Source organism: Colobus angolensis, unplaced genomic scaffold, assembly GCF_000951035.1.
Source record: "Colobus angolensis palliatus isolate OR3802 unplaced genomic scaffold, Cang.pa_1.0 Scaffold7, whole genome shotgun sequence".
NCBI classification, from domain to species: Eukaryota; Metazoa; Chordata; class Mammalia; order Primates; family Cercopithecidae; genus Colobus; species Colobus angolensis.
This window is the reverse complement of record NW_012120709.1, coordinates 10,267,669-10,287,304: the sequence shown is the minus strand read 5'-3', so window position 1 is coordinate 10,287,304 and position 19,636 is coordinate 10,267,669. Positions and strand designations below refer to the sequence as shown.

General features: G+C 39.1%; 1 protein-coding gene across 2 annotated transcripts in view; it reads left to right on the top strand.

Annotated features, from left to right (window-relative positions):
• The window catches only part of PDGFD (platelet derived growth factor D), a 247,727-nt gene extending 232,786 nt beyond the window's left edge, over positions 1 to 14,941 (top strand). For both annotated transcript variants that reach the window (XM_011926641.1, XM_011926640.1), the window contains exon 7: positions 12,304 to 14,941. In XM_011926641.1, the coding sequence (XP_011782031.1) occupies positions 12,304 to 12,429 (126 nt within the window). In that variant the 3' untranslated portion in view covers positions 12,430 to 14,941. The remainder of the gene's footprint in view (positions 1 to 12,303) is intronic.
• Positions 14,942 to 19,636: the final 4,695 nt, after the last annotated feature.

Sequence of the window (19,636 nt, the reverse complement as noted above, 5' to 3'; positions counted from 1 at the left end):
TTGAAATGTGTGTAGCACAAATAGAAACTAAATGTTTAATTTCATTTAGTTTTAACTAATTGAAATTTACATCACCACACAAGGCCATGACTACCTTATTGAATGGCACAAGCCTAGACCCATCTCTGATTCTGGCACATTTATAACATCTAGAATCATTTACATATCTGGACAAAATGAAAAAAAAATGACTTTTTCTTATTTTAAGGTAGAATTTTGTATTAAACATTTGCATTTTATCACAGTTTAAGAGTTAGGAGATGTATCAATAAATAGGTAAAGATTATCCTCAACTTAATGATGGTTAGATTTAGATTTTTTTTAAAATCTTTCAGTGGGTTTATGGGGGTTATTAGTGCATTTTCAACTTAAGATATTTTAACCTCCAGTGGGTTTATCAGGATATAACCCCATCATAAGTCAAGGAGCATCTGTATTTATACATGAAGCATGAGGTTAGAGTAATACACCGTTGACCTTCAGACTTGAGGTAAAAGAATAGTACTTTGTTTTTACATGTTTGAAACATCTGTTATTGAAAAAAAAATTACCTAAATTTTCAAATTGAGACCAAAGGAACAGAAAATAAGTTTTGTGCAAGGAATTTTCATTCTCTAGCAATAGGGAGGGAGTTTTTGGGTCATGATTATACCCAACCATAACAAAAGTCAAGAATATCTCTTTTCTATTTTTTTTTTTTTTTTTGGAAACCACATAGCTAGAACTTGTGGAGTCTCTCTGACTCTTGTCCTTTCTCCACCTTTGAGTGAGGCCTCATGATCTGTGGTGTCTTCCTACCAAGACAGGGCAATAGAGCAGAATAATTGCAGGACTAGAAAAGATGTGGATTCCGGTTCCAGCTTTGCCATGTGGAGGGGCAACTGAGGACCAGCCACTTAAAACTTCCAGGGCCTCAGGTTTCCTCACTTAATCCCCATAATAACCTACAATTTTGAGTTCCCAGGCAAACCTGAAATTACATCATATTCATTATCTGTTGTTACACTTTATCCTGCCCCCGAAATCCTATCTTACTGAAATTGTGTAAGGAATAAAAACAAATTGGTGGTTGAAATGCTAGGTAAATGCAAAAAGAATAAAGATATGATCTGGAACAGTAAATGTTTATAGACTGCTTATAAAAAAGTTAATTCACTCATCTTGACAATGGCAATGATAACACCTGTGCTTCTTACCACCTGGGGATACTGGGTGAAGGAAGGCATCTGAAGACTATAAAGTACAAGACAGATGTGGGTGGAATTAAATAAGAGCCTGGTCTGGCTTTCTCAGTTCTGATTACATTTCTTCCCTGATGACTCACTTACAAGTTAGTGAACTCCTTGTTTAAGTATTACAAACTGTGCACACCCTCTCCCTTCTCAATCTAGCTTCACATCAGGCCTTCCTCCCAAAGCGGCAAACTTGCCACATGGGGCAAGGTACTCCCCAAGCAGACAAGGCCCATCTGTGTCATGAATGATATCCAATGCTAATGCCATTCTCTGAAATTTAGTGCCCAGCCAGGCTTTCCGTTATGTTTTCCACAATGGGTAGGCTGAACATGTAGTCATTAATCCTCTAACGTGCTGTCAAGATCATTGAACTATTTAGTTCTGTAAAGTTAAAACTGCAACTGAGTACACTTCATAGTAACCCTAGAGTCTCACAGAAAGCGTCTATTTGAAGTAAGTATGCACAGATGCCATGATTGCATTTTCAAAATTCATGAGCATGTTATAAACCCTACTATAACCCAGCTTTTTGTCACCTTCAAGCTTAACTTCTTAGTATAATAGTGTTGAGCTGTTTGTCATTTATGTCTTTTTAACTGAGTACTATGTCTTGGGACTTGATATCCATCCTTCTGTTACAGTGCCAGCCACTGCTGTGATTATTGCCTGCAGGTTGAGTAATTACTCAGGGAGAAAATAATATGTTATCCCTTCTCAAGATATTTTTGCTTGTAGTCACTTAGATTTCAGAATAATTCACTAGCATCCCTTAAAAATATTGACTTTGTGTACATTTTTTATAAAGGCTATAAGCACGAAAGAGGTCAAAAGAGAAGCTTTTTTTTTCCTTAAGAAACTGTGTGTGCTGAATACAGCCCGCTTTAGAAATTAGGAAGAGGCTGGGCTCAGTGGCTCATGCTCTGTAATCCCAGCATTTTGGGAGACTGAGGCAGGTGGATCACCTGAGGTCAGGAGTTCAAGACCAGCCTGGTCAACATGGTGAAACCCCATCTCTACTATAAATACAAAAATTAGCCGGGCATGGTGGCACGTGCCTGTAATCCCAGCTACTTGGGAGGCTGAGGCAGGAGAATCACTTGAACCTGGGAGGTGGAGATTGCAGTGAGCCGGGATCACACCATTGCACTCTAGCCTAGGCAAGAAGAGTGAAACCCCATCTCAAAAAAAAAAAAAAAAAGGAAGAATCTTAAACTCTTAATGATTCGGGTTTATATAATGCATTTGTCCTGAAATATGTACTTGTGTTCCTGTGTCAGCCATTAATTTGAGAACTGTTAAAGGCCTTAACAGCCTTTTTTTATATTCCCAATATAAAGAACCTGACTCAGGAGATAGCTTTTTCTGCCTGGTATTGTTTTATTACTGTAAATAGCTTTATGGTGAAGATTTATTCAGAGGCTTATTGGCAACAAGGTAACTGTAGTTAAGTATCTTTTGTGATGAGGTAATTTGCAAAACTGAGCATCTTTGATTTTGTACAGTGGTATGAAACCCACCAATTGGCTCAATCACACTCCATTTAGTAGACGTCAAGTTTCCCTGGCTTTGTGTGGTTTTCCAGGGTGGAGAGGAGTGAAGATCCCCATTTGCACCCATAGGTGTTAAGAAACAGCTGGTTGCCCCCCAGTGGATTTGTTATTTCCGGTTGTGTGCTTGCAGCTGTGAATCATAGCTCAGAAAATAAGGAAGTGCTGTGTGAGGGTACCTATTAACAAGGTACCTATTCAGCAACTATAATTAATTCAGTGCTCCTTCCCTTTAAAGGTGACCAGATAACCTACAACCAGCCAGTTTGCTTTCTCAGATAAAGGCTTTTCATATTTCTACATGCCCTCAAATCAGCCTTGCTTTCTTCTTCCTTTCAGTGCTGTGTACCTGAACCTAAGACTATTACATGATCTGAAAGCTTTGAACATCAGTGCTGTGATCATCCAGTAAGGCAGTCCAATTTCCACTTTGTTCAAATAGTGCTTTCCTGTCTTGTCTGGGAAAAAGTATCTGCCAATTCATTCTTCTCTTCTTATCAGCAAAACACACATATACCGTGCTCACGTTGCTTAATATAAAACACAGAGAAAATCCCTGAACAATCAGAAGACCAGTTAGAAAAACTGCCCAGGCTCTTGCTGTCATCCCAAAGCACACACTTTTGTTTGCCATCAAATGAGAAAGCAAATCAACAGAGCTGTGATTTTACAGGGGCCAGTCATCACCAATTATTAGGCCTTGATAACAGTCTTTGAACAAGGAATATTTATCATATGCTCAGCTTCTTAGGAATAATTTCCCTCTCCTGCATCCCCTAGTTCTCAAATCTCTTTTACAGGCCAGATAGTCTTGGAAAATAGCAGCTAATTCATGTTGGAGAAATTCTTGGCAAAGCTATGGAAATCCAAACCCCAACCCCTTCCAAGGCACCTATTGTAAGTGCAATAGAATTGCAAGAGAAGATGATAATAGAATCAACTCTCAAAACTGGCCTTTGGACTAGCTTTACCAATATCAAAATTTCTGACACTTTGTCTCCCTAAAGAACTTTCTTAGGGTATTCCTTCCTCCACCCCCTGCCAACTTTGTACTCACAAGCCTTTTGAAGTTTTGCTACAAACAGATCTCCATCTTCCATTCTGCATCAGCAGAGTGTCCTAACTTGATTGAACATTAAACGAATGCAGTGATTTATTCTCTGCCTCACTGCACCATCTGTGGAACAGCATGGCAAAATTTCTTTCTTTTAGATGAAATTACTATCATTTAGATGAAAAGATTGTGCAGACCGTGATGCATGAGTGCAGGGGACTCTAGGCATCTAACCTTCACCTAGGACAAAAGTTCAAACAAAGCATCACAGGTCTCCCTGCCCGTTCACATGGGGAACCAGACACACCCTTGAGGCACAAAAGTAAAGTGAAGGCATGTTAGAGAGGCCTCAAGTCAGAATATGCTAGGAGCCTAAATGTCCTGATCCCAGGTCCTGGTCCCAGGTCCAAGTCGGGGGAAGACCCTGGACAAGGTACTCATCCTCCTTTAGAATCTCAGTATAAAGTGGGCATAATGATACCTTTTCCACTATGTGAAAGACTTGTCTGAGGGTAAAAAGGAAAAAAATAGTGCCTGTGCAAATTATCAAAAACTGTAAAATGCTACAGAATTGTTTGATGGTGCCATGACCAAGTTTAGAATCTAAAAGGAAAATAGGACAAAATCAAAAATAAAGGCTAACAGGAATCTAAGAACATAAAGTAAATAATATATTAATCTGAATATGTAGTATATTAGAAAACAAGTATGGAATTTTACCAAGTATATGTCTATTTAATAGCTGATGTTTCACTAAATGAAGGCCACTGAAGGAAAGAAGGGTTGGCTTCTATTTAAAGTACTAATTTAAGAAATTATGTTTAAACTTAGAAATTTAAAAGTTAATGATATACTTATTGATTTATGAAATGCTGTATTGATACACAGGTATTAATATACAATGATTTTAGTGGAACCTGATTTGTTTTAAATTGTAAAGGATATTATGTTAACAAATATATAAAAACATAAAACACATTTTACTTATTTATGGCCACTAATGACCTTCATCAGGGCAACATGTGGTTTTTTTTGTTTGTTTTTTTAATACTTAAGTTTTGTGATGCATGTGCAGAACGTGCAGGTTTGTTACATAGGTATACACATACCATGGTGGTTTGCTACACCCATCAACCAGTCATCTACATTAGGTATTTCTCCTAATGCTATCCCTTCCCTAGTCCTGCACCCCTCAACAGGCCCTGGTGTGTGATGTTCCCCTCCCTGTGGCCATGTGTTCTCATTGTTCAACTCCCACTTACAAGTGAGAACATGTGGTGTTTGGTTTTCTGTTCCTGTGTCAGTTTGCTGGGAATGATAATTTCCAGCTTTATCTATGTCTCTGCAAAGGACATAAACTCATGCTTTTTATGGCTGCATAGTATTTCATGGTGTATATGTGTCACATTTTCTTTATCCAATCTATCATTGATGGGCATTTGGGTTGGTTCCAAGTCTTTGCTATTGTGAACAGTGCCACAGTAAATGTATGTGTGCATGTGTCTTTATAGCAGAATGATTTATATTCCTTTGAGTATATACCCAGTAATGGGATTGCTGGGTCAAATGGTATTTCTGGTTCTAGATCCTTGAGGAATCACCAAACTGTCTTCCACAATGGTTGAACTAATTTACACTCCCACCAGCAGTGGAAAGGCGTTCCTATTTCTCCACATCATCTCCAGTATCTGTTGTTTCCTGACCTTTTAGTGATCACCATTCTAACTAGCATGAGATGATATGTCACTGTGGTTTTGCTTTGCATTTCTCTAATGACCAGTGATGATGAGGTTTTTTTCATGTGTTTCTTGGCTGCATAAATGTCTTCTTTTGAGAAGTGTCTGCTCATATCCTTTGCCGACATTTTGATGGGGTTGTTTTTTTCCTGTAAATTTGTTTAAGTTCTTTGTAGATTCTGAATATTAGCCCTTGGCCAGAAGGACAGACTGCAAAAATTTTCTCCCATTCTGCAGGTTACCTGTTCACTCTGATGATAGTTTCTTTTGCTGTGCAGAGGCTCTTTAATCAGGTCCCATTTGTCTATTTTGACTTTTGTTGCCATTGCTTTTGATGTTTTAGTCATGAAGTCTTTGCCTATGCCTATGTCCTGAATTGTATTGCCTAGGTTTGTTTCTGGGTTTTTATGGTTTTAGGTCTTACATTTAAGTCTTTAATTCATCTTGAGTTAACTTTTGTATAAGGTGTAAGGAAGGGATACAGTTTCAGCTATCTGCATACGGCTAGCCAGTTTTCCCAACACCAGTTATTAAATAGGGGATCCTTTTTCCATTGCTTGTTTTTGTCAGGTTTGTCAAAGATCAGATGGATGTAGGTGTGTGGTGTTATTTCTGAGGCCTCTGTTCTGTTCCATTGGTCTATATATCTGTTTTGGTACCAGTACCATGCAGTTTTGATTACTGTAGCCTTATAGTATACTTTTAAGTCAGGTAGCATGATGCCTCCAGCTTTGTTCTTTTTGCTTAGCTATGAACATTTGCTTAGCTATGAATTTGTCTTGGCTATGCGGGCTCTTTTTGGTTCCATATGAAATTTAAAGTAGCTTTTTCCAGTTCTTTGAAGAAAGTCAATGGTAGCTTGATGAGGGTAACACTGAATCTACAAATTACTTTGGGCAGTATGGCCATTTTCATGATTCTTACTATCCATGAGCATGGAATGTTTTTTCATTTGTTTGTGTCCTCTCTTATTTCCTTGAGCAGTGGTTTGTAGTTCTCCTTGCAGAGTTCCGCACATCCCTTGTAAGTTTTATTCCTAGGTATTTTATTCTCTTTGCAGCAGTCGTGAATGAGAGTTCACTCATGATTTGGCTCTCTGTTTGTCTATTATTGGTGTATAGGAATGCTTGTGATTTTTTGCACTTTGATTTTGTATCCTGAGACTTTGCTGAAGTTGCTTATCAGCTTAATGAGTTTTTGGGTTGAGACAATGGGGTTTTCTAAATATACAATCATGTCATCTGCAAACAGATACAATTTGACTTCCTCTCTTCCTATTTGAATACCCTTTATTTCTTTCTCTTGCCTGATTGCCCTGGCCGGAACTTCCAATACTATGTTGAATAGGAGTGGGGAAAGAGGGCATCCTTGTCTTGTGCCAGTTTTCAAAGGGAATGCTTCCAGTTTTTGCCCATTCAGTATGATATTGGTTGTGGGTTTGTCAGAAATAGCTCTTATTATTTTGAGATACGTTCCATCGATACCTAGTTTATGGAGAGTTTTTAGCATGAAGGGCTGTTGAATTTTGACAAAGGCCTTTTCTGCATCTATTGAGATAACCATGTGGTTTTTGTCTTTGGTTCTATTTATGTGATGGATTACATTTATTGATCCGCGTATTTTGAACCAGCCTTGCATCTCAGGGATGAAGCCAACTTGATCATGGCAGATAAATTTTTTGATATGCTGCTGGATTTTATTTGCCAGTATTTTATTGAGGATTTTCACATCGATGTTCATCAGGGATATTGGCCTGAAATTTTCTTTTTTTTGTTGTGTCTCTGCCAGGTTTTGGTATCAGGATGATGCTGGCCTCATAAAATGAGTTAGGGAGGATTCCCTCTTTTTCTGTTGTCTGGAATAGTTTCAAAAGGAATGGCAGCAGGTCCTCTTTATACCTCTGGTAGAATTCAGCTGTGAATCTGTCTGGTCCTGGACGTTTTTGGTTGGTAGGCTGTCAATTACTGCCTCAATTTTAGAACTTGTTATTGGTCTATTCAGGGATTTGACTTCTTCCTGGTTTAGTCTTGAGAGGGTGTATGTGTATTAGGAGCCAAAAAGGCCAAAGGGATCATGACCAACTAAGCATTCCACTGGAGGCTACTTGATCAAGCAGCAAACTGTTTCTCATAAATACAGAATGTGGGCAAACTTACTTCTGTGCCTGTCCTAGAAGGTTTACTGAGGCTCCCTGGCACTGGCTCCTTGAGGTTATCTGCTGGGATATCTAGAGCCTATTGTTTGTGGAATGCAGTCTTACACACCTACTCTGGACCTAGCAGCTGACCTCTTCTTCTATCCCACCTTCTTGCTATCTCTTTTGCCTAATAAATACAGAGGGCTGTGTAAAGCTCAGGGCCCTTGTCCACTAGAGGCAAGGTGCCCCCTGACGCCTACTTCCAAACATATTCTTTTGTATTTGTCTTTTATTCCTGCATTTGCCCCCTTTTGTTCAGTCCCCCAAGGTCTATACAGTTGACATATGTGTCTAGGAATTTATCCATTTCTTCTAGATTTTCTAGTTTATTTGCATAGAGATGTTTATAGTGTTCTCTGATGATGGTTTGTATTACTATGGAATCAGTGGTGATATCCCCTTTATCATTTTTTATTGCATCTATTTGATTCTTGTCTCTTTTCTTCTTTATTAGTCTGGCTAGCAGTATATCTATTTTGTTGATCTTTTCAAAAAACCAGCTCCTGGATTCATTGATTTCTTTAAAGGGTTTTTTGTGTCTCTATCTCCTTCAGTTCTGCTCTGATCTTAGTAATTTCTTGTCTTCTGCTAGCTTTTGAATGTGTTTGCTCTTGCTTCTCTAGTTCTTTTAATTGTGATGTTAGGTTGTTGATTTTAGGTATTTCCTGCTTTCTCTCGTGGGTATCTAGTGCTATAAATTTCCCTCTACATGCTGCTTTAAATATACCCCAGAGATTCTGGTAGGTTGTATCTTTGTTCTCGTTGGTTTCAAAGAACATCTTTATTTTTGCCTTCATTTTGTTATTTACCCAGTAGTCATTCAGGAGCAGGTTGTTCTGTTTCCATTAGTTTGCAGTTTTGAGTGAGTTTCTTAATTCTGAGTTCTAGATTGATTGCACTGTAGTCTGAGAGACTGTTTGTTATGATTTCCATTCTTTTGCATTTGCTGAGAAGTGTTTTACTTACAATTATGTGGTCAATTTTAAAATAAGTGTGATGTGGTACTGAGAAGAATATATATTCTGTTGATTTGGGGTGGAAAGTTCTGTAGATATCTATTAGGTCCACTTGGTCCACAGATGAGTTCAGCTCCTGGATATCCTTGTCAATTTTCTGTCTCATTGATCTGCCTAATATTGACAGTGGGGTGTTACAATGTCTGTTTATTATTTAGACTCTCACTATTATTGTGTGGGAGTCTAAGTCTCTTTGTAGGTCTCTAAGAACTTGCTTTATGAACCTGGGTACTCCTGTATTGGGTGCATGTATATTTAGGATAGTTAGCTCTTCATGTTGCATTGATCCCCTTACAATTATGTAATGGCCTTCTTTGTCTCTTTTGATCTTTTTTGGTTTAAAGTCTGTTTTATCAGAGACTAGGATTGCAACCCCAGCTTTTTCTGTTGTTTGCTTTCCATTTACTTGGTAAATCTTCCTCCATCCCTTTATTTTGAGCCTATGTGTGTCTTTGCATGTGAGATGGGTCTTCTGAATATAGCACACTGACGGATCTTGACTTTTTATCCAATTTGCCAGTCTCTGTCTTTTAATTGGGGAATTTAGCCCATTTACATTTAAGGTTAATGTTGTGTGTGAATTTGATCCTGCCATTCATTATGATGCTAGCTGGTTATTTTGCCTGTTACGTGATACAGTTTCTTCATAGCCTCAGTGGTCTTTATAATTTGGGATGCTTTTGCAGTGGATGGTACCAGTTGTTCCTTTCCATGTTTAGTGCTTCCTTCAGGGGCTCTTGTAAGGCAGGCCTGGTGGTGACAAAATCTGTCAGCATTTGCTTCTCTGTAAAGGATTTTATTTCTCCTTTGCTTATGAAGCTTAGTTTGGCTGGATATGAAATTCTGGGTTGAAAATTCTTTTCAAGAATGTGGAATATTGGCCCCCACTCTCTTCTGGCTTGTAGGGTTTCTGCCAAGAGATCTGCTGTTAGTCTGATGAGCTTCCCTTTGTGGGTAACCTGACCTTTCTCTCTGGCTGCCCTTAACATTTTTTCCTTCATTTCAACTTTGGTGACTCTCATAATTATGTGTCTTGGGGTTGCTCTTCTCGAGGAGTATCTTTGTGGTGTTTCCTGTATTTCCTGATTTTGAATGTTGGCCTGCCTTGCTAGATTGGGGAAATTCTCCTGGATAATATCCTAAAGAGTGCTTTCCAACTTGGTTCCATTCTCCCCGTCACTTTGAGGTACACCAATGAAACGTAGATTTGGTCTTTTCACATAGTCCCATATTTCTTGGAGGCTTTGTTCATTTCTTTTCACTCTTTTCTCTGTAATCTTGTCTTCTCGCTTTATTTCTTTAATTTGATCTTTAATCACTGATATCCTTTCTTCTGCTTGATCAATTTGGCTACTGAAGCTTGTATATGCTTCATGAAGTTCTCGTCCTGCGTTTTTCAGCTCCATCAGGTCATTTGTGTTCTTCTCTACACTGATTATTCTAGTTAGCAATTCATCTAACCTTTTTTCAAGATTCTTAGCTTCTTGTGTTGGGTTAGAACATGCTCCTTTAGCTCGGAGGAGTTTGTTATTACCCACCTTCTGAAGGCTACTTCTGTCAATTCCTCAAATTCATTCTCAATCTGGTTTTGTTCCCTTGCTGACAAGGAGTTGTGATCCTTTGGTTGAGAAGAGGCATTCTAGTTTTTGGAATTTTCAGCGTTTCTGCGCTGGTTTCTCCCCATCTTTGTGGGTTTATTTACCTTTGGTCTTTGATGTTGTTGACCTTCAGATGGGGTCTCTGAGTGGACGTCCTTTTTGTTGATGTTGATACTATTCCTTTCTGTTTGATAATTTTCCTTCTAACAGTCAGGCCCCTCTGAAGCAGGTCTGCTGGAGTTTGCTGGAGCTCCACTCTAGACCCTGTTTACCCAGGTATCACCAGCAGAGGCTGCTGAAAAGCAAAGATTGCTGCCTGCTCCTTCCTCTGGAAGCTTTGTCCCAGAGGGGCACCCACCAGATGCCAGCCACAGCTCTCCTGAATGAAGTGTCTATTGGCCCCTACTGGGAGGTGTCTCCCAGTCAGGATAAACGGGGGTCAGGGACCCACTTGAGGAAGCAGCCTGTCCCTTACCAGAGCTCGAATGCTGTGCTGGGAGATCTGCTGCACTGGGAGATCTGCTGCTCTCATCAGAGCCGCCAGGCAGGAACATTTAAGTCTGCTGAAGCTGCGCCTACAGCCACCCCTTCCCCCAGGTTCTCTGTCCCAGGGACATGGGAATTTTATCTCTAAGTCCCTGACTGGGGCTGCTGCCTTTCAGAAATGACCTACCCAGAGAGGAGGAATCTAGAGAGGCAGTTTGGCCACAGCCGCCTTGCTGGGCTGTGGTGGGCTCCACCCCATTCAAATTTCCCAGCAGCTTTGTTTACACAAAGCTGTGAGGGTAAAACCGCCTACTCAAGTCTCAGCAATGGTGGACGCCCTTCCCCTCACCAAGCTTGAAGTATCCCAGGTCACTCTTAGACTGCTGTGCTGGCAGGAGAATTTCAAGCCAGTGGATCTTAGCTAGCTGGGCTCCATGGGGGTAGGACCTGCAGAGCTAGACCACTTGGATCCGTGACTTCAGCCCCTTTCCAGGGGAGTGAATGGTTCTGTCTTCCTGGCATTCCAGGTACCACTGGGGTATGAAAAATAAACTGCTGCAGATAGCTCGGTGTCTGCCCAAACAGCCGCCCAGTTTTGTGCTTGAAACCCAGGGCCCTGGTGGCATAGGCACTGGAGGAAATATCCTGGTTTGCCAGTTGCAAAGATCATGGGAAAAGTGCAGTATCTGGACTAGAGTGCACCATTCCTCCTGGTATAGTCTCTCATGGCTTCCCTTGGCTCGGGGAGATCCCCCAACCCCTTGCCCTTCCCAGGTGAGACGACACCCCACCCTGCTTCAGCTCACCTTCCATGGGGTGTACCCAATGTCTAACCAGCCCAATGAGATGAACTAGGTACCTCAGTTAGAAATGCAGAAATTACCCACCTTCTGCATTGATCTTGCTGGGAATTGTAGACCAGAGCTGTTTCCTATTCAACCATCTTGCCAGCAACTCCAGGGCAACATGTTTTACTTCAACCAAAGATTTAGATATACCAGCATATTGTATTCATGATTTTATTCATTTTCCTCTCCACGCTAATAATATGCTCAAGAATTGTATTCATCTATAACACATGCCTTGGTCAGAAGGATCTTTATGATAATATTTGGAACCACACGTGGCCCAAAGCAGGCCCTTAGAAAGCTATTAATAAATACCTGCTAAGACACATGAAATCATCTGGGTACTTCAGATAGGTAATGCTAGGCATTACTCTGGGATCAATTGATTCCTCCACTTCAGGGAGTCAATTATTTGTAAAAATGTGTACATTCTAATAGCAATGGGTGCATTCTAACAGCAAGCCCATAGCTTCTGTTGGGTTCTCAAAGGGCTAAGAACTAGTTGTCAAAAAGGTAATAAGTAAGTGGCATCTGACTGAGTTGAACTCCAAAGGCTTTCTAACAGGAGATGTGCTTCTTGTCCTAGGTATTACAGTTTGAGCCTGGCCACATCAAGAGGAAGGGCAGAGCTAAGGCCATGGCTCTGGTTGACATCCAGTTGGATCACCATGAACGATGCGATTGTATCTGCAGCTCAAGGCCACCTCGATAAGAGAATGTGCACATCCTTACATTAAGCCTGAAAGAACCTTTAGTTTAAGGAGGGTGAGATAAGAGACCCTTTTCCTACCAGCAGCCAAACTTACTACTAGCCTGCAATGTAATGAACACAAGTGGTTGCTGAGTCTCAGCCTTGCTTTGTTAATGCCATGGCACGTAGAAAGGTATATCATCAACTTCTATACCTAAGAATATAGGATTGCATTTAATAATAGTGTTTGAAGTTATATATACACACACACGCACAGAAACATATTCATGTCTATGTGTATATAGATCAAATGGTTTTTTCAGTATATATAACCAGGTACACCAGAGCTTACATATGTTTGAGTTAGACTCTTAAAATCCTTTGCCAAAATAAGGGATGGTCAAATATATGAAACATGTCTTTAGAAAATTTAGGAGATAAATTTATTTTTAAATTTTGAAACACAAAACAATTTTGAATCTTGCTCTCTTAAAGAAGGCATCTTGTACATTAAAAATCAAAAGATGAGGCTTTCTTACATACCCATCTTAGTTGATTATTAAAAAAGGAAATATATGGTTTCCAGAGAAAAGGCCAATACCTAAGCATTTTTTCCATGAGAAGCACTACATGCTTACCTATGTGGACTATAATAACCTGTCTCCAAAACCATGCCATAATAATATAAGTGCTTTAGAAATTAAATCATTGTGTTTTTTATGCATTTTGCTGAGGCATGCTTATTCATTTAACACCTATCTCAAAAACTTACTTAGAAGGTTTCTTATTATAATCCCACAAGAGACAACGTATAAGCTATAACAGAATTTTGAATTGTTTTTCTTTGCAAAACCCCTCCACAAAAGCAAACCCTTTCAAGAATGGCATGGGGATTCTGTATGAACCTTTCCAGATGGTGTTCATTGAAAGATGCGGGTAGTTGAGAACTTAAAAAGTGAACACTGAAACATCGACATAACTGGAAACTAGGTGGAATATTTGATAGGATCCATATCTAATAATGGATTCGAACTCTCCAAACTATGCCAATTAATTTAATGTATCTTGCTTTTTTGTTCCTGTCTTTTTGAAATATAGACATGGATTTATAATGGCATTTTATGTTTGGCAGGCCATCGTAGATTATTTATAACCTGAAAGCTTTTGTGTATCAATAAAAAAAATCACATTTTATTAATGTAAATTTCTAATCATATACTTGCTCACCGTTCTGATTTCCTGTTTCTGAACCAAGTAAAATCAGTCTTAGGGACTCTGGTTCTTAATCTGTGGAGTTTGCTTTAAGAAGCCAATTGTCAATTGTGGTAACACGAGTTTGGCCCTGCTCTCCTACTGTTTAATAGAAAACTGTTTTACATTGGTTAATGGCATTTAGAGTAATTTTTTTCTCTCTGCTTCCTTCGTGTCTGTTTTAAAGGAGGCTAACTCCAGGAGTAGGAAATGATTCATCATCATTCTCCAAAGCAAGAGGCTTAAGAGAGAAACACCGAAATTCAGATAGCTCAGGGACTGCTAACCGAGAACTACATTTTTCTTATTGCCTTGAAAGTTAAAAGGAAAGCAGATTTCTTCAGTGAGTTTGTGGTCCTACTAACTACCACCAGTTTGGGTGACAGGGCTGGTGAAGTCCTAGTGTCAGATGAGTGACCTAAATATACTTAGATTTCTAAGTATGGTGCTCTCAGGTCCAAGTTCAACTATTCTTAAGCAGTGCAATTCTTCCCAGTTATTTGAGATGAAAGATCTCTGCTTATTGAAGATGTACCTTCTAAAACTTTCCTAAAAGTGTCTGATGTTTTCACTTGAGGAGGGAGTGGTAAAATTAGATACTCTATTGTTCAATTCTCCAGAATCCCAGAACACAATCGGAAATAGCTCAAGCAGACACTAATAATTAAGAATGCTCTTCCTCTTCATAACTGCTTTGCAAGTTTCCTGTGAAAACATCAGCTCCCTGTACCAAAGTCAAAATGAACGTTACATCACTCTAACCTGAACAGCTCACATTGTAGCTGTAAATATAAAAAATTAGAGTGTTCTACCCAATTTTCAATAAACCTTCCAGGCTGCAATAACCAGCAAGGTTTTCAGTTAAAGTCCTATCTGCACTTTTTATTTATTAGCTGAAATGTAAACAGGCATATTCACTCACTTTTCTTTGACTTTCCTGAGAGTTTTATTAAAACTTCTCCCTTGGTTACCTGTTATCTACTGCACTTCTAACCTGTAGCCAATAAATCTATTTGATAGCCATCAAAGGAATAAAAAGCTCACTGTACAAATTACATTTCAAAACAAACCCTAATAAATCCACATTTCCACATGGCTCATTCACCTGGAATAATGCCTTTTATTCAATATGTTCTTATAGGGCAAAACACTTTCATAAGTAGAGTTTTTTATGTTTTTGTCATATCGGTAACATGCAGCTTTTTCCTCTCATAGCATTTTCTATAGCAAATGTAATATGCCTCTTATCTTCATGAAAAATAAATATTGCTTTGGAACAAAACTAATCCATTATTTAGTACTCAATTGCAGTTTTAAAAGGTGTACACTGCTAAAAAAAAAAAAAGAAAAGAAAAGAAAAGAAAAGAAAACTTCCGGCCAGGCGTGGTGGCTCACGTCTGCAGTCCTAGCACTTTGGGAGGCCGAGGCGAGTGGATCACAAGGAGATCGAGACCATCCTGGCCAACATGGCGAAACCCTGTCTCTACTAAAAATACAAAAATTAGCTAGTTGTGGTAGCGTGTGCCTGTAGTCCCAGCTATTCAGGAGATTGAGGCAGGAGAATCACTTGAACCAGGGAGGCAGAGGTTGCAGTGAGCTGAGATCACGTCACTGCACTCCAGCCCAGGCTACAGAACGAGACTCCGTTTCAAAAAAAAACCAAAATGACAACTTTTTTTCACAAATGCATCAAACTGTTTGGAATGACAAGATTGAGTGATTTCTGAAGGCTTCATTTTATAGTGCTTGAGAGAACAACGCTTTGTTCCCCAGCTACAGGCTTCTGCTTTGTCTTTGTCCTGCAGCTGCACGGTGGGGCAAGACTTGAGTTTGGTTTTGTTGCTGTTTTGTTGCCTCTTCATTTGACTGTTTCCCCATGAGTCTTATAACGAATTATATTCTCCTCTGACACTGTTCCTCACCTAAGAAAATCCACAGCCCTCCTTCCTTGAGGCCTGAAGTCAACAACATTACAACCTCATTTCCCTTTTGTCCACCCCACCTCCTTTTCCCATCTGGGTGGACACCCTAGCCAGGTAGTGATTCAGTGTTACCAGTTCAGGAAGACCAGTTTAGGAGCTACACTCCTATAACATTTGCTTTATAATTCGTGAAGAGGCACATAGCATAAAGAGAGCTCTTCTAGCTGCAATGCATATGTAAGAAGTTTTGCTTTTGATTATAGCCTAATCTTATCCTGCTGGAGACAGAATAGCAGCTGCAGTGTTGAATGAAACTCTGCCATTTTAGTGGTTTTAGGTCATCTGGGGAATGGGAGTGAAGACCTGTATTCTGTGGCAAGAATTAATTTTACCATCAGAAATACTAGCTAGTGTGTGAGCATGGAAGAAGGATGGGGACAGGGTGAATAATTCTGTGCCTGATAGCTAATTCAAGTAACTGGGGTTTTTATGTAAAAAGTCATAATAGTCATATATATATATGTGTGTGTATATATATGTATATATATTGCATTTTAATACAAAGACATTAACAATTTTATTTCATTTCCTGAAATGTTCACATGTCCAGTTTTATTCTGAGAATAACTCAACAGATGTCTAAATTGTTGATACTCTCCTAGGGTCCTCATAGAATATTAAATTAAAATTCATAGATTAGTATTCATGCCTGAAGTCCTAGGAAATACAACTTTGTTTATTGACAGCCCTAGTCAAACATGCTAGAAGACAGAATATTTATAATTCACTGGATTTATTGACATTCACTCAAATTCTGTTGTTTTTAAAGATCAAGTTAAAGACTACACAGACCTTCACAACTTAACATAGCACACCGGGATATCTCTCAAATAAAATAGGCATCAACAAAGGATAAGCAACTAACCACTTAATGTAAGACTTTATGCTTGCTTTTCCAGTTATATTTTTGAATTTTGCAAACTAATTTGTGTCCTGTCCTTTTTTTGAATAAATTTCAATTCTATAGAGATGTCTAAAAATTATTTAGCAGACTACATTAAAAGAGAGTGGAGCTAACTTCATAACAAAGGTTAATATACTCAGTGCAACAAGCTGTGGACCAAGAAAACTTCATTTTCTAACAAAATCATTTGACTCTGTGATTATTTTAAACTGTTTATACTTATTGCCAGCTTTAGTGACCAGAAACCAAATGTTAAAATCATTCTTGGATTCCATTTACATTTTAAATAATACCTACAATACAAGTTCCCTTTTAAGAACTAAGGTCTCTAACCTGTTTCTGGTTCAGGTCATATTATAAATTTCTCCTCTTACGGCCTTCTAGTGTTTTTCTAGACTTTCCTTTCTCCCTGTGTCTCCCACAGGCTTCCTTTCTCACCTGTCTCTACCCGTCAGTCTTCAAATCAGAGAAAATCAGTATCAATATCTGCTTTGGGAAAGACAGGAGGAGACAGTCGAGGAGATCAACTGCATGGTTTCCTAAGTGAGCAATTAATAGGGTAAAATTCCCAACTGCTTTAAGAAATCACTGCTTTTTGAGAGCCAAACACATCAAGTGAATATTTTTCAGTACTGTCTACTTTGGTGCAAACTTCAGAATATAGTGGTAGATATTTGTTGACTTCTGTCAAAAGAAATTTAGCCACAGTCAATATGGGGGAAACTGACTAAATTAAATGTTTCATTCATTCATTCAACAGCAAATACATTAAAGCCCACTATGTATCAGACATGCTTTGAGGCTTGAAATACAAGATTCACAACAGAGGATAAAACTAGAGAAAGATATTCTAGGTAAGATCAACAGGAAGAACAAAGGTCTCCCAGCAAAAATGTATAAGGTAAGTGTGGGCAGTTCAAAAAATATAAAGTGATCAAAAGGAAAGAAAAGGAACCTGTAGGCAAATGAATTTAGTCTTTTACATTTAGGAAAGGAAGCTCCATGAGGACCTCTGAGCACAGTGGGGGCTGTACGTGTCATAGAGCACCAGACAGAAAGTTAGAAGGTCTTGGTTGTAGTGACTAGCCTGCCACTTTCTAAACCTATGTTTCCTCATTTACACAGTCAGATATGTAAGGTGTTCTGTAGGTGTCTTCCGGCAAAACAATTCTGCATTTTGGAAAATGCGTCTACAGAAAGAGTAGGGATTGGGATATGAGTTATGAGGCTCCTTAAAGTTCTAGGGGTGAGACAATTAGGATAAAGTGAGACTTCAGAGACAGGAAGGGACGTTTGCCCCTGTGGTTGTTCAGGCTGTGCACTACAAATCTCTAGGGGGTGCTATTTGCATGAACTAAAACTACAAGACGGGTTAAGAGGTTTCAAAGTTCTTTGAGATTGGATGGGCAGGAAGTGCAGGCTTGGAGATCTCCTGGAAGAAGAAGTCATGTGAGTTGGAATTTCAAGAGAATTCTCATGGGAAAACCAGAGAGGCAGGAAGGAGGGGTGAATTTTGCAAGCATGTCTCCAAGAAGAAGAGCTAGGTCTTGTAACGTTGACAGGAGTCATCCTCAGTGTCAAAGCTGAAACCATAAGAAGACAGACAGAACCTAAAAGACCTCTTAATGATTATTAAGAGGAAAGAAGACTAGTTTCTAAAGCTAACAAAAATGTGTTCTGAAAATTTATTAAGTACTGACTGAGGGCTAAAGGTCCAGCCCTGTGCTAAATACAGCAGATTCACAGGAAAATAAAACATATTTCCTGCCTTTATCAAGCTAGAGAAGACATTACATGAAACTAGAGAAGACTAGACACTAAACAAATCATTACATATGTAACCCAATACATTTGTGAAAAGCAAAAGCATAATGTGTGATGACAGTAAAAGGTGGAATCCAGATCACCAGACAAGGAAGGGTTTCGTGAGAAGGTGACATTAGAGCAGGAACAGAAAGTTGAATAAATGTTAGAAGCAAAGTGAAAGGAGAGTGTGACATTAAATGGTCCCAATACAAATGAAAAAAAGAATCTAGCTAGATTAAATAGTTTGAATCTTTAATTGATCAGAGTTGGGATATATTAGACTGAGGCAAAAGGAGATAGAAGATATCAAGGATTTCTCCAAGGCTTCTTTCTGGCATAACAAACTGGGCAGAGAGAGGTGCCATTTATTGAGATGGGGGACATGCAAAGAGAAGGAGATTTAGAATGGATTATGAATTCAGTGTGAGGTATTAATTCCAAGTGACATTGATATATCCAATTGGAGATACTAAGTAGGCAGTTAGGTCTGTGGGTCTGGAGATACTAAGTAGGCAATGAGGTCTGTGGGTCTGGAGCTAAGAAGAAGGGTCTGAGACAGATATAAATTTAGGAGTCAACAACATACAGTGGTATTACAAAACACAGGAACAGTCCAGACGCTTACGGGAGGGTGAAAACTGAAAGGGGAAGAATCACAGGGCAATTGCGAGAATATAAAAATGTTCTAAGTGCCAGAGGAAGAAATTGTTGCAAAGAGTCTGGGTCAGTTTTACCAACTATGGCAGAGAAGATATGAGAAACACCTACAGATTTATCTGCTCAGAAATACTCCTTTCTAACCTCTTTTGTGAGAAATTCCTCTATATCTATAGCAGTATTGTCCAATAGAACTTCTTGTGATGATGGAGATGTTCTATATCTGTTCTAAGAGAGCAGCTAATAGCTACACGTGGCTATTGAGCACTGGAAGCATAACCAGTGTGGCTGAAGATTTTTTAATTTTATTTAATTTTACTTAACATTTAAATATAAATTGGCACATGTGACAAGTGGCTACTGTATTACACTATGCAGTTGTAGATTTAATTATCACCCAGAGTTGTGGCCAGAATAACCACTTCACAGTACCACACACACGTACTAGCCACAGTCAGGGGCACCTGACTCAAGCTTTCTCAGGATGTTTGGGCCTGAGAAGAGATTCAGTTTCCTTTGTTATTTGGATGGTAGGACATGAAAATCAATGGCTATTGGCAGCCATACTCCCTGCCATGTAGACTAAAAATCTAGAGAAAGTCAAAACTATAAAGGAAAAGAAGGAAGA